This window comes from Jaculus jaculus, chromosome 18 (genome assembly GCF_020740685.1).
Source record: "Jaculus jaculus isolate mJacJac1 chromosome 18, mJacJac1.mat.Y.cur, whole genome shotgun sequence".
In the NCBI taxonomy this organism is placed as follows: Eukaryota; Metazoa; Chordata; class Mammalia; order Rodentia; family Dipodidae; genus Jaculus; species Jaculus jaculus.
The window spans coordinates 14,990,728-15,004,795 of record NC_059119.1 but is presented as its reverse complement, the minus strand read 5'-3'; the positions used below and the strand labels follow the sequence as shown (position 1 = coordinate 15,004,795).

The window sequence follows — 14,068 nt, the reverse complement described above, 5'->3', positions numbered from 1 at the left end:
GAACCTGGGTCCTTTGGGTTTGTAGGCAAACGCCTTAACCACTAAGCCATCCGTCCAGCTCTGGATCAGCAGTTTTTACTTGTGAAAATGTTCTTCTTGTTCAAGAGGGGTTCCGTCCAGTCCCCCACGAGAAACTGGAACACGCTCTTCTTTCAATGTTCCCTACTTCCCTTCCATCCAGGCACCAGAGAAAAGCCAGAATCTTCAGAAAAATCACATTTTATTGATCATCTTACTCAGATTATAAAAAATGGATAAAATTATAAAAATAACAGAATATAATTAATTAAATAATCAGTACGTAGCAGTGGTTCTTTCCTCATCCAGTGAGGATTGGATGAACTAGACTAATAAGTCAGATAGAATAACTGGCCAGAAAAAGGGGGTATCTATATTAAAGTGAAACAGACATTTAGTGCTGGTCACGGGTCATGCCTAAGGAGGGTACATTCACATGGAGACCGAGAGGCCCCAGCATCACAGTAAGTTTAGGGAAGTACCTAGACCTTCAGTTAGACACAGGAACACACCAGCTCTTACTTAGGCTTACCACTCACAGTCAGTGCACAGCGAACAAACACACACACACACACACACACACACACACACACACACACACACATATATATAATTTCCTGATCCATTCATAGAATGCCAGAGTCCTTCCTTCAAGTTATTAGTGTCTCTTCCCCAAACCACTATTCCCACACTGGCCAAGTTCCCTCAGAAGACCTCAGCTGATACATTTCCTTCTTGGGAAATGATTCATTTCCCAATAGCAGGCTTCATGGATGACCCCTATTGGGGCAAATAGCTCTCTTCCCACCTATGCACAAGAGACATGATTTTTAACCCTAGGAGGATTTAGTCCAGAAAAAAAAAAAAATAGATAACTCCTGGTCAATCTCATCCTGAGTCAGGACCACCTGTCCATGCTGGTCAAGATGGTCTGGGTTACCAGCACCCAGATCCATGCCTAAGGGTAAAGCTGTTGTCTCTTACTCTGGTGGGCAGCACAAACTAATCATTTCGGCACAGCCTGTTTTCCCCAGCCTCATCGCTACAGCTGATGGAGATGACCTTGCTGTGGCAATAACGATGGCGATGACAGTTCAGCATGGAAGCAGGTAGTCCATGTGTTTCTTCCTTCAGCTCCCTGGGAGCCTTCAGAGGCTTAGGCTATTCTCTTCTCTAGTATTGGCTCGGATCCAGCTCAGGAACTTTGAGACCCTGGTGTAGACACCTGGTTTGTCCTTCCAGGCACATCCACGGCCCCAGCTCACAATCCCACTCAAAGTCGGATGGCCATTGACAGAGCAGACCAAGGGTCCTCCAGAGTCTCCCTAGGAAGCCAAAGACACAAGAAATGAGCTGTAGGAGAAATGAGGAAGGGGCCTTCGTATCCCACCACCCAGTCATGCCTGAGAGAGCAAGGAGAGGTTCCTAGAGTCACAGACCTGGGTGAGTCCCTATTTTCTACCCTATCAGCTATAAAATCTTCTGCCTGGACTTTATCTGCCACCATTGCACCCACTTTCCCAGACCCTTCTAGTCCTACCCACCATGAAACATAGCATTCTCAGTCTCAGTTTTAGATCTTTCAACTAAAACACCCTTCTCTCTTTCTTCCATTAATATATTTATTTATTTATTTATTTAAGAGAGAAAGAGGCAGAGAGAGGGAGAGAATGAGCATCCCAGGGCCTCCAGCCACTGCAAATGAACTCCAGATGCATGTACCCCCTTGTGAATCTGACTTACATGAGTTCTGGAGAATCAAACTGGGATCCTTCGGCTTTGCAGGCAAACACCTTAACCACTAAGCCATCTCTCCAGCCCCCTCTTTCTTCCACTTCTTTCAATATGCACCAAATTACATTCTCCTAAAAGCATCTCTTTCCTAACAACTGACCTTTTACAATTCATATTGTGTGTATCATGAGTACCACATTATATTGCCACTGTTCCCTATTTCCCTTTTTAAAAAATTTTTCCTTTTATTTTATTTTAAGACAGAGTCTCACATATCCCAGACTGACCTTGAACTTGCTGTGTAGCTAAGGATGACCTTGAAGGGTTTTTTTTTTTTTTTTTTCCAAGGTAAGGACTCATTCTAGGCTGACCTGGAATTCACTATGTAATCTCAGGGTGGCCTTGAACTCATGTTGATCCTCCCACCCCTGCCTCCTGAGTGCTGGGATTAAAGACGTGTGCCACTACACCCAGCAAGAATTTGTAACCTTTAAAGTTTTGGGGAGGGGGTTGTTTGTTTTTCGAGGTAGGGTCTCACGGTAGCTCAGGCTGACCTGGAATTTACTATGTAGTCTCAGGGTGGCCTCAAACTAATGGTGATTCTCCTACCTCTGCCTCCCGAGTGCTGGGATTAAAGGTGTGTGCCACCATGCCCGGAAACCTTGAAGTTGTGATCCTCCTGCCTCCACCACCAGGTTTATATGGTGCTAGGGATCAAACTTCTTTCATGCAAGGCAAGCACTGGATCATCTGAGCTGCATCTCTAACCTACTTCCTTTTTCTTGTGGTCTCCCCTCACCACTTTGTGCATCTGTCTTTACATGGGTACTGGGGAATGGAATCTGGATTGTTGGGCTTTGTTATTTAACCCCTGAGCTCCAGCAGTTTTTTTTTTGTTTGTTTGTTTGTTTTTGTTTTTGTTTTTGAGACAATCTCTTGCCATGTAGCTCAGGCTGGTCTTGAACTATGTGACCCAAGCTGGCCTTGAACTCCTGATCTTCCTGCCTTAGCCTCCCAAATATAGGTGTTCTCCATCCACTATGCTCAACTGTTCTTATGGCTTTATGGTCTTATGCCCCCTGTCTTAAAGAGAGTGGCGCGTGTTTGAACATATAAGGATTGACACAAGCCTCAGAGCTCTGAGTCCTTGATTCTGACTTCTTAGGGTTTTGGCTAGAAAGAGCGTCCCCAAGGCTGACAGGATCGGGTCTAGAGCTCTGGGGAGACTTGAGGGTGATGAAGAAAGATGTCTGGGACTCTCACCTGGCAAGAATCTGTTTCCCACTGTGGGTCAGCAGCACACAGCATCTTGTGGGTGACTTCAGAGCCATAGTAGTGGGGCTGCTGACACTCCTCATGGGGAATGAGCTTCACAACACCAGTCTTCAGGTTCTCTGGATAACGGTAGTCAGCTAGACGGAGGAAATGGGGAAAAGTTTGTATTAGGATATGTCTGTCCAGTGGGACTCTGTAAGAGAGAGAAGTCAAAAAATTGTCTCTACATCAAAATAAAAGAGAGACTGAGCTGGGCGTGGTGGTGCATGCCTTTAATCCCAGCACTCGGGAGGCAGAGGTAGGAGGATCGTCATGAGTTCAAGGCTACCCTGAGATGACAGAGTTAATTCCAGGTCAGCCTGGACCAGAGTGAGACCCTACCTCGAAAAACCAAAAAAAAAAAAAAGAAAAAAAAAAAAGAGAGAGATGTGGAGGGGATATGATGGAGAATGGAGTTTCAAAGGGGACAGTGGGGGGAGGGAGGATATTACCATGGGATATTTTTTATAATCATGGAAGTTGTTAATAAAAATTTGAAAGAAAGCCAGGTGTGGTGGCGCATGCCTTTAATCCCAGCACTCAGGAGGCAGAGGTAGAAGGATCACCACGAGTTCGAGGACACCCCGAGACTACATAGTGAATTCCAGGTCAGCCTGAGCTAGAATGAGACCCTATCTCAAAAAAAGAAATTGAAACAAAATGTCTCTAGCTGGGCATGGTGGCGCACACCTTTGATCACAGCACTCGGGAAGTAGAGGTAGGAGGATCATCGTGAGTTCGAGACCACCCTGAGACTACATAGTAAATTCCAGGTCAGCCTGAGCTAGCATGAGACCCTACCTCAGGGAGAAAAAAAAAATTGTCTCTAGTAGAAAAAGTCCTACTTTTTTTCATCCCAGTCTGAGCATTTGCCCCATCCATAACTGCTCATCCTCTATTTACCTCAGTGGCTCATCCTTTCCTACTCTATCCCTAGACCCATCTGCCACCTCTATAGTGCTTCCATCTCTGTCTCTAGTCTTTGCTCATTGTGCTGTTGTGCTTACTACTGAGGTGCAACACCCCCAGACCCTCTCAATCAGCCTCAAATGTCACTTACTTGCATTCTCTTTTCCAAAGCCGGTGATCTCGCACTTTGAGCCATATTGGGCATCACCAAAACTAGGGGGCAGGCAGATAGTTTGTATGGTCCGGGATGGCTGCGCGCACTGGCCCCTGCTGGTACTAATCTTCAACAAGGCTGGGAGAGGAGAAGATTGGAAGGGAGAAATCGTTACCCACTGCATCAAGTGGTCACCATCTCTTCCTTCCAATGCTGAAAGACTAGCTATGTCTCTTAAGGCCACAGGTCATCCAAGGAGGTCTGTTGGTAATTTGTCACCTGGAAGCCTCTCCTGGCCCATACGCCAAGGGTTTTGTTCTGGCTGCTGCTGAAAGCTCAAGCAGACAGGGGTGCCCCACACAGCTGAACAGGTTGTTCCCTGCAAAAAGCTCCTGCTGTGGAGCTGAGCTGAAATCCAGCCAAGGTTTTACTCTGCATACTCTATAGACATAAGCTGCATCTATCCTTCCTTGCACAGACAGGGCATTCCCAGTCTCAGCCATATGTCCATAGAGCTTTTTCCACTCAAAAGGAGCTACCTGTTTGGGAAACTCAAGATCTCTACAAAGGAGTACTATACCTTGCTGCTCCTCATACATTTTACTCTGTACATTTCTCCACCATCCCCTTCTTACATAAGGCCTGGGCTTCAAGTTCCCCTGACAACTTCCACTTCTACCTAGGTCTCCTCTTGGACCCCTCTTTTGCTGGCCACCCTCACTGTAGCTCACCAATATCATTATGGTGGGCCAGGTTGTCAGCATTGTAGTTATCATGCAAGATGAGCTGCTGCACCTCAAACTTCATCTCTCCAGGAGTTTGAGAGTTGAGCTTTGAACGACCCAGGTAGACAATGTAGTCCTCCTTGTGTTGGTAATTACTGTGGGAAATGAGATGTGTCAGACAGCCTGGTCTCAGGAAGTCCTGTCACTTCTCCCTCCCCATCACAGAGACCTCAAAGTGTGTCTCACCCCCCAGGCTGTGTGGGCTACATGGAGACAGGATGAGGGGAAGAATCATTGTGGGATCTTCCTCATTGTAGAAAGGAGAAAGGGACACGCTGGAGTTGGGATAGAAGAGGGACAGAGAGGAGAAGACAGTGGGACGTACATAAAACAGTGTGTGGCGCTGACCACCCAGCAAGGACTGATGAGGCTGCCACCGCACACGTAGCTGACAGAGCCTCCTCGGTGCTTCCTGTAGATGGCCGCAAACCAAGGCTGATCCTCAATGGTGGTGAATTCTCCCCCAACAATCTTAAAGCGAGGCCTCAGAGCTTTCTGGCCACAGTGGAACTTTTGCTGGTCTAAATAAGAGGGCTTTGTTCCTAGAAGAGAAAGAGTTGGACGTTTTGGGGAGGCAGGCGTCATGATTCCTCCCTCCTGAGATGGAAGAGGAGGACATGAGAGTTTGTCTCCTTCCACTCCACTGTCAATAAAGGACCCGTGACACTCACCAACAGAGCAGTCATGCACCATGCACTCATGGACAAATTGCTTTAGGCCAATCTGCACGTAGCACCAGGGCCGTCTCTGGTTGTTTGGGTTCCTGGCAACATGGAGGAACCGGGGATGTCATTCTAACCCAGAAGACCATCAGAATACTCAGCCAGAGAGGCCTGGCTTTCCTCATGCTCTAGCCAGCACTCTGGGCATGGAAGGGGATGAAAGCAAAGATTTCTGGATAGGCTCCCGGTACTTTTTGGTCCCCACCTCACCTGCAGTAATTGTGTTTCCCCAGGCCTAGGTCAAGAGCATCATGTCTGTGGGCATGGTATGTTTGCTGAAGGACGGTGGGAGAGTTCCAGGCCAGGCAGGGCCGACCCTTGGTGTCCATGTTGGCCTTTCCTCGGTAAAAGCGACCATTCCCCTCATAGCAGGTTTTTGATTTATCTACAAATGATGTAAGGATTAAGAGAATATTAGAAAAAGGTGAAAGTTCAGACCAGCATTTCAGAGATGACATGCTATCGGACCTGGCAGATGACACTGGACACTGGAAAAGCTCTTTTTACCTTACGTTTCATGACATAGTATGTATTTGGTGGGGGAGGGGTTGGCTGTATGTCTCTCCTGACTTTGGCACTCCCCCCCTCCCCCCAGGTAGAGTCTCACTCTAGCCCAGGCTGACCTGGAATTCACTGTGTAGTCTCAGACTGGCTTCAAACTCACAGCGATCCTCCTACCAGCTTTTTTTTTTTTTTTTTTTTTGAGACAAGATCTCACCTTGTAGCTCAGACTACATGCCCAGCTTCTGTCTACTCATGCATCCTATCCACCTTTCCCTATCCTGGAATCTCTAGTCCTCTCTCCTTCCCAATTAGACTCCAGATCTCCATACCTATTTCACAGTGCTCCCCTTGGAATTTCTTTGGGCAGCTGCATCGTAGAATGTGGGAGAAGTACTTGTAGGTCACACACGTTCCTCCATTCAGACAACCACAGTTTGCTAGAGATCATAAAGGTGGGGTGAGCTAGGAGCTTAGGAGGAAGCAAGGGGAAAGCCCACCCCACAGCAGGGACAGAGAGGGGATGCATCCCAAGGCTTTCCAAGATGTTTGTGCAGCCAAGTGTGCAAAGGGTGGATACTCACATGCATCAGGTGCTTCAAGTTCATGGCTGTCCTGCAAGAGACGGAGGTCACGGTCACCAGAGTTTTCTTATGCGGGGCTCCACAGTGACCATAAACTGGCCCAACTCCCAAATCACTCACCACCTCTATCATTTATCTATCTCCCTATCTATCATCTATCTATCTATCTCCCTATCTATCTCCCTATCATCTATCTATATCTTCCTCCATGTCTGTCTGTCTATCATCTATCGATCTCTACCTTCCTCCATATCTACCCAACTCTGCAAAGGAAGCCCGCGGTTCCCAGTGAGGAGTCATGCATTCACTCAAACAAGCTTCACATACCAGGTTCCCCTAGGCTAGGGGCGTCCCAGTGGCTTCTTCCTGCCTTGCCACACAGCGCAAACTCTGGATCTTCACCCCCCCCCCATCAACTCCCCTCCTCCCAACGACAAGCTGTTTCTACGTCCCCCAGGGAAGAGTCTGGACCTGTGACACCCAAGGACTCCAGCTCCTTGTGCAGTCCCTCCCCCTGGTTCTGTTCAGGGGTCCCACAAGACCCTCGCTTCAACCACCGTCAAAGCCGAGAGAACCGTTCCACTCACTTCGGAGTCGCTCACCACCGGGGCGCACAGCATCAGGCACGCCAGCAGGACTTTCATGGTGGCGAGGTAGGGATCCTATGAAAAGGAAAGGAGAAGTCAGGGCAACGAGACGCGGCTGAGGGTTACTGCAGTTCGGGGGAGTCGCTCTGGGTCCACTGCGGGACGGAGCCGGCCGGGGCCAGGCTCCCCAAAGGGACGCGCGGGAGGCAGGGGAGGCGCGCCCGAGCATCCCACCCTGCGCCCTGCCGGCCCGCGGCGCTCACCAGACTGCAGCCGAAGGATGCGGGCAAGCCACGGGGGTCGGGATGACTCTCACTGGCCTCCCGGGTGGCGGTGTCTGCACTGTGCGGCTCGCTGGCCGAGCCGGCTTTATATTAAGACCCGCCCCGGCCCCGCCCAGCTCGGCTCGGCTCTCCCGCCGCACTCTTCCTTCCCTTGCCTGCCCTGCGGCCCACAGCTGTCCGGACCGCTCTAGCTTTCGCCGGTTGGACAGACAATACTCGGCCTTGCCATCCGAGGGCACGAACGCAGTCTGCACTGAGACAATGTTCATTCTCCGCTTCTTTCCTTCACCTGGTCCTCCTGGCATAGGGCCCGGGGCGATGCCACCGCCTCCGGAATTGCAGAGTGGAGAGGGAGCTGGGGTGACTCGCTCCCTGCCCCTGAAGCCTGCTCCTTTGGAGTCTCCAACGCGCCCATCCTCCATCCCTACCAGCCTAGGAAACGGGTTCATATCTCTGGTTGGAAGGGTATGGTCTTGCTGTTCCTGTACTCTATGGACGTGAAAAAAATGTATGGTACATAACGTGTCCTGAAACGCCGACACAAAAACACCTGCTAACCAGGGCTGGCCTTTGGACGAATGTTGGGTCCCCAAATATCACCAACAGAAAGTGAGCAGTTGACAAAGATGAGTTAATTGCTCGCCGCAGTAAAGAGTTTAATCGTGTCATTAGAGGGGGAAAGGATAGTCAGATTTTATTGACGTGTATTGCTTGGTTTAATATGTCTCTGACAGGAGGCTTCTGAAGGCATGGTAAGGATTGGATAAGGGTCATAACAGGCTTGTAGCAGCAAAGTCTAAGGATGCAAACTGTTGATGCTTCCCATTGAATTATCCATGGATTCCCCCCACCCCCAAGTAGAGTCTCACTAGCCCAGAACCTGGAATTCACTATGTAGTCTCAAGGTAGCCTCAAATTCACAGCGATCCTCCTACCTCTGCCTCCCCAGCGCTGGGATTAAAGGGGTGCGCCACCACGCCCTTCCTATCCATGGATCTTTAGGGATTTTTAAAAATTATTTATTTATTTGAGACAGAGAGAAAGAAAAAGAGGTATAGAGAGAGGGGGAGAGAGAAAATGGGTGTGCCAGGGCATACAGCCACGAACTCCAGATACACACATCTCCTTGTGCATCTGGCTTATGTGGGTTCTGGGAACTCAAACCTTGGTTCTTTGGCTTTGCAGACAAGAGCCTTAATCACTAAGCCATCTCTCCAGCCCAAGGGAAATATTTTTTATGGTGACATGTGTTCCTTTTTTTTCCCAAATATTTTTTTATTTATCTATTAGAGAGAGAGAGAGAGAGAGAGAGGAGAGAAGGGGTATGCCAGGGCCTCCACCTGCTGCAAACAAACTTCGGATGCATGGGCCACCTTGTGCATCTTGCTTACGTGGGTCCTGGGGAATCTAACCATGGCCCTTTGGCTTTGCAGGCAAGCACCTTAACCACTAAGCCATTTCTCCAGCCCTCAAGGGAATTTTTTTTTATATGAACTATCCATTTATTTGCTGGAAAGAATAATAAAGACAATGAAAATAGGGCTTGTCATGTATTTTAGCAGTAGAGTACTTGCCCTGCATGCTCAAAGTCCTAGGTTGAATCCCTAGCACCATAAAAATTAAAAAAAAAAAACATATCTTATTAATGTGGCAAGGTAGGAAAGACAATGGAGTAGTCGCCAGTGGAATCTGGGCTGTAAGCTGCCGAGCAGTAGGAAGTTCTTCCTCCCTTCAGAGTAGAGCAGCACTGGGTCTGGAGGGCAAGATAAAAAGATTTATTTTTCACTGTATGCCAATTTGCACTATTTTTTTTTCTAAATTTAAACACATCCTTGTGTCACTTACTCCAAAAAGATAATTGTACATTTTGAAGTGCATAGGCATTCAGCTTTCTACTTCATCATGAGACACTGCTTATATTCAGGTAAAACAATTGTTTACCAAATAAAACTGGCCTCAAGAAAGGCAGATCATTTGTAAATGGCTCCACTTGAACTTCCTGAGGACAAGCACATACATGGTGCCTACAACACATGCACACACATGCCCCGGGCACAGTGGGAAGTACGCAGGAAGGACTCCATGGTTCAGTCACCTCCATCTCTGTTCTGCCATCAGATAACAAGGACTTGGGGTCATTTTGATGCTACCCAGCAGCACTGGCTCCCTTCATAGGAGAGGGGAACCAGGTCCTACTATTTCATGAGGGCCCAAGCCTTGGTTTCTTTCCCTGTCTGAGCAGCATAGTTGAGAGAGGCAGAAAGAAAGCAAGGAAAAGTGCCACCAGGTAGGAAAGAGGAAGGCCCCTTTTTTCCACCCCAGGCCAAAGGTCGAGGTATAGCAGACTCTGGATGGGGAAAGTGCAAGTTAACCATTCAGCTTAAGGGAGGCAAGTGGCCCATCATCCTCCAGTTAGTTTCCCTGTGCCCGCTGAGCTGCCCGTCATCCAGGGGACCACTGAGTCAGAGATTCCGTAGGTCTTACGGCCCACTTGCTACTTCCTCTACAAGACTGTGGCCAATTTTGTTTAGCTCTAAGAACCCATTAATTGTAAATAAACGTGATCAAAATGTAAACAGAGAGACGTTACAGCCTGAGGATTTACCCCGAAACTCTAGGATAGCTATCAGGAAATTCCCAGCAGGCTACTGTGATTCACATAGCTCCCCCATGACCCCCCCCCCAGCTCTCATGACTCCGAATTACTTGGCTGGAGGCTGTCATGCTGATTCTTTGAGTGCAGGGTGACCTCATTTCCTCCTGGACAAACCGTTATGCAGCGTGACACTCCTCTTCTTCCTCTTTCCCCTGCCACTTCTTCACCTGGGTGAACAATCGCCACTGTTGAGCTTCAGAGATCTCTGAAACCTCTGGTCACCTTTTGGTGCAGTCAGTCTATGCCAGACAGTCTATGTCCACAAAGAACTCATCCTGGATATCTTGGTTTCCCTTCGAAGTGGTATGTGCTTTATTCACAGAGGTACTTTATTGTGAATGAATCAGTGAATACATAGGAACAAAGCATTTGGGGCCATCCTGGAAGGTCTTTCTTTGTCTCTCAGAAACAGTACCAGCTTTTATTATAGTATTTCTGTCTTGTGTTTAAAGACATTTGGGGGCGGTTGGACCCTGCATGCATGGGGCATGGAGGAGAATACGGTGGAGAACAAGGATACATCACTACATCAAGAACAGAGAGCTGACTGTCTACCAGGAGACACCTCCACCTCATCTGTGCAGGCCCAGAAGTCATTACAGGGGAAGCAGTGACACGAATACTGCTCTTGTGGCTGGCCTGAAAACCAGTTCCAGGGAAATGGCAAACCTCATAAAAACAGAGATCTAGAGTCTACAGAGAAAACAACCCTAAATCAGATCTCTATCTGGCCCACCAAGGCTCAGGAAGCATCGTGGAAGGGAGTGTTTGGAAAGACTGTAAGAGCCTCTGGATGGAAGGGAGTAACCCAACACACTACGTCCCTCCCATCCCTGCAAAGACTGACTGAGGCCTCTTGGTCCCCACAATGAATACCAATAATCCCACCGAAGACCCTTGGTAGAATTGGGGGGGGGGGGAGAGGGTCTATGTGTGCAACCTTTTCATAAAAAAACTAATAAATTTATGCTGGCATGGTGGTGCACACCTTTAATCCCAGCACTCGGGAGGCAGAGGTAGGAGGATCACCATGAGTTCAAGGCCACCCTGAGACTACATAGTGAATTCCAAGTTAGACTGGGCTAGAGTGAGACCCTACCTAAAAATAATAAAAAGGCATCATTTTGAGATCTTTAAACTCAGAACTGTCCTGTGATATAGACAGGTTTTGTCACTCTAATTCTACAGATAAGGAAAATGAGGTGGTGAGAAGCTGATGAGTAGGCTGGAGAGATGGCTCAGCAATTAAGGCACTTGCCTGCAAAGCCTAATGTCCCAGGTTCGATTTCCCTATACCCATATAAAGCCAGATACACAAAGTAACAACATGCATCTGGAGTTCGTTTGCAGAGGCCCTGGTGTGCCAATTCTCCCTCTCTCTCACACACATCTCTGTCTCTGCTTGAAAATAAATAAATTTGGCCGGGCATGGTGGTGCATGCCTTTAATCCCAGCACTCGGGAGGCAGAGGTAGGAGAATTGTAGGGAGCTCAAGGTCATTCTGAAACTACATAGTGAATTCTAGGTCAACTGGGCTAGTGTGAAACCCTACCTTGAAAAAAAAAAAAAAAGAATAAATAAATTTGAAGAAACCTACCTTGGGGGGTGGGGAAAGAACAAGAAAGAAAGAGCTGATGAGTGACAAAGACCACCAGGGCCCAGGTCTTTTCTGTGCTGTACATCTCACTGTCTCCATCAGGAGAGGAGAAAAGCTGGTGGGTGATGTAAGGGGTTCAGGCAGGTGGTATGAAATGATCCAGCTCAGGTGTTCAGCTCAAACCTTCCTACTGAATTTAGAGCTCTCATTCCAGAAGCACTGCTTGGACTTAGGCCATGAAGCGAATTAGGATGCACACTCTGCAATGCAAGTTAGTTACTGATATGAATTCCAGGAACTTACTTTGTGGTTTAGACTAACTGGAGTTTCTGTTGAGGATGAGAAGATAAGGAAGTGAATGTATATGATTTCATTTTTTTGTTTGTTTGTTTTGGACATAGGGTCTCACTCTAGCCCAAGCTGACCTGGATCTTACTCTGAAGTTTTAGGCTGGCCTCGAACTCATGGCGATCCTCCTGCCTCTGCCTCCTGAATGCTTTCATTCTTTTCATAAGTCCAAGAGGGAAGACACTAACCTCTGCCTCTGTGTCTCAGGGGTCCAGTCCTCCTGAATCACATGCAGCAAGAGAAGACGACAGAGGGGCCCCTTGCCAGGAGCTGCTTTTTAAAGGGCAGGCAGATGTGGAACAAAGTGTCTGGACCTAGTGTGGTCTTGGGACTCTACTCAGGAAACTGGGCCTCTGAAAGGCTTTTGTGTTTGTTTGTCTGTTTGAGACAGGTCTCACGTAGCCCCACGTTGGCCTCAAACTTGCTCCTACCTCCGTCTTATAAGTGCTAAAAGTACAGGCACATGCCACCTTTCCCAGGCTCTGAAAGGCTATTTTCTAACTAGCTGGATCCAAGGGGAAGCTCACATTGAGTCACAGGATATATTCCTGGGCTGGTATACTAAGACTATTCAGCATTGTACTGTAAATGAATGATCTCAGACAAGTCACTTAACTGTTTTTGCATGTGAATGTATTGTGGTGTGCATGTGAATATGTATACATGTTGGTATGTGTATGGGCACACTTGTGTGTGCACCAGTGAAGTGTGTGTGAGTGTGTGTGTACCAGTGCATATGAAGGCCAGAAGTCAGTAGCAGAGTTCTTCCTCTATCACTGTGCACTTCCTCCAGTTTATTCTTTGAGACAGGGTCTCTCACTGAACTCGGAGCTTACCAACTCAACTAGACTAGCTATCCAGTGAGCCCTGGTGATTCTCCTGTCTCTGCTTCCCCAGAACTGGTATTGCAGCTAGGTGGGGCTGTGCTCAGCTTCTGCATGGATAGTAGAGAATCCAAGCTCAGGTCCTCATGCTTGTAAGTAACACTTTATACCAATTCAGTCAGCTTCCCAGCCTTTCACAATATATGTATTTATGTATTTATTTATTTATATATTTGAAAGGAAAGAGAGACAGAGAAAGAAAGAGAGAATGGGCACACCAGGGCCTCCTGCCACTGCAAATGAACTCCAGACACATGTGCCACTTTGTGCATCTGGCTTTACATAGGTACTGGGGAATCGAATCCAAGGCATCATGCTTTACAAGAAAACACCTTTAACGGCTGAGCCATCTCTCCGGCCCCCTCACTTAATATTTTGTTTGTTTGGTTTGTTTTTCGAGGTAGGTTTTCACTCTAGTCCAGGTTGACCTGGAATTCACTCTGTAGTCTCAAGATGACCTTAAACTCATGGCGATCCTCCTACCTCTGCCTCCTGAGTTCTGGGATTAAAGGCAACTGCCACTATATCCACTTAATTCATTTGAGAGAGAGTGAGATAGAGAGAAAAAGAGGCAGCCAGCCACTGTAGTCAAACTCCAGACGCATGTATCACCTTGTGGTGTTACATGGGTACTGGGGAATCGAACTCCACTCCTTAGGGTTTGCAGGCAAGTGCCCTAACCACTGAGAAATCTCTCCACCCCTTCCACATACCTCTTTTTTTAAAATTTTTGTTTATTTTTACTTACTTATTTTAGAGCGACAGACAGACAAAGAGAGAAAGAGGCAGAGAGAGAAAGAGATAGAGAATAGGTGCACCAGGGCCTCCAGCTACTGCAAACAAACTCCAGATGCGTGTGCTCCCTTGTGCATCTGGCTTACATGGGTCCTAGGGGAATCGAGCCTCAAATCGGGATCATTAGGCTTCAGAGGCAAGCACTTAAATGCTAAGCCATCTCTCCAGCCCCCCACGTACCTTCTTGATCTCAGTT

At 47.8% G+C, this 14,068-nt stretch overlaps 1 protein-coding gene across 1 annotated transcript; it reads right to left on the bottom strand.

The window, feature by feature from the left end:
* Positions 1–203: 203 nt before the first annotated feature.
* Positions 204–7,661, bottom strand: Plau (plasminogen activator, urokinase). The gene is made up of 11 exons (XM_004657947.2): positions 7,572–7,661; positions 7,309–7,383; positions 6,722–6,752; positions 6,470–6,577; positions 5,847–6,021; positions 5,586–5,677; positions 5,240–5,456; positions 4,861–5,009; positions 4,127–4,267; positions 3,016–3,164; positions 204–1,343 (listed from the first exon to the last, which is right to left on the bottom strand). Exons 2-11 carry the CDS (start codon positions 7,363–7,365, stop codon positions 1,167–1,169), a joined length of 1,296 nt encoding a protein of 431 aa, XP_004658004.2. The 5' UTR covers positions 7,366–7,383; positions 7,572–7,661; the 3' UTR covers positions 204–1,166.
* Between the last annotated feature and the right edge of the window lie 6,407 nt (positions 7,662–14,068).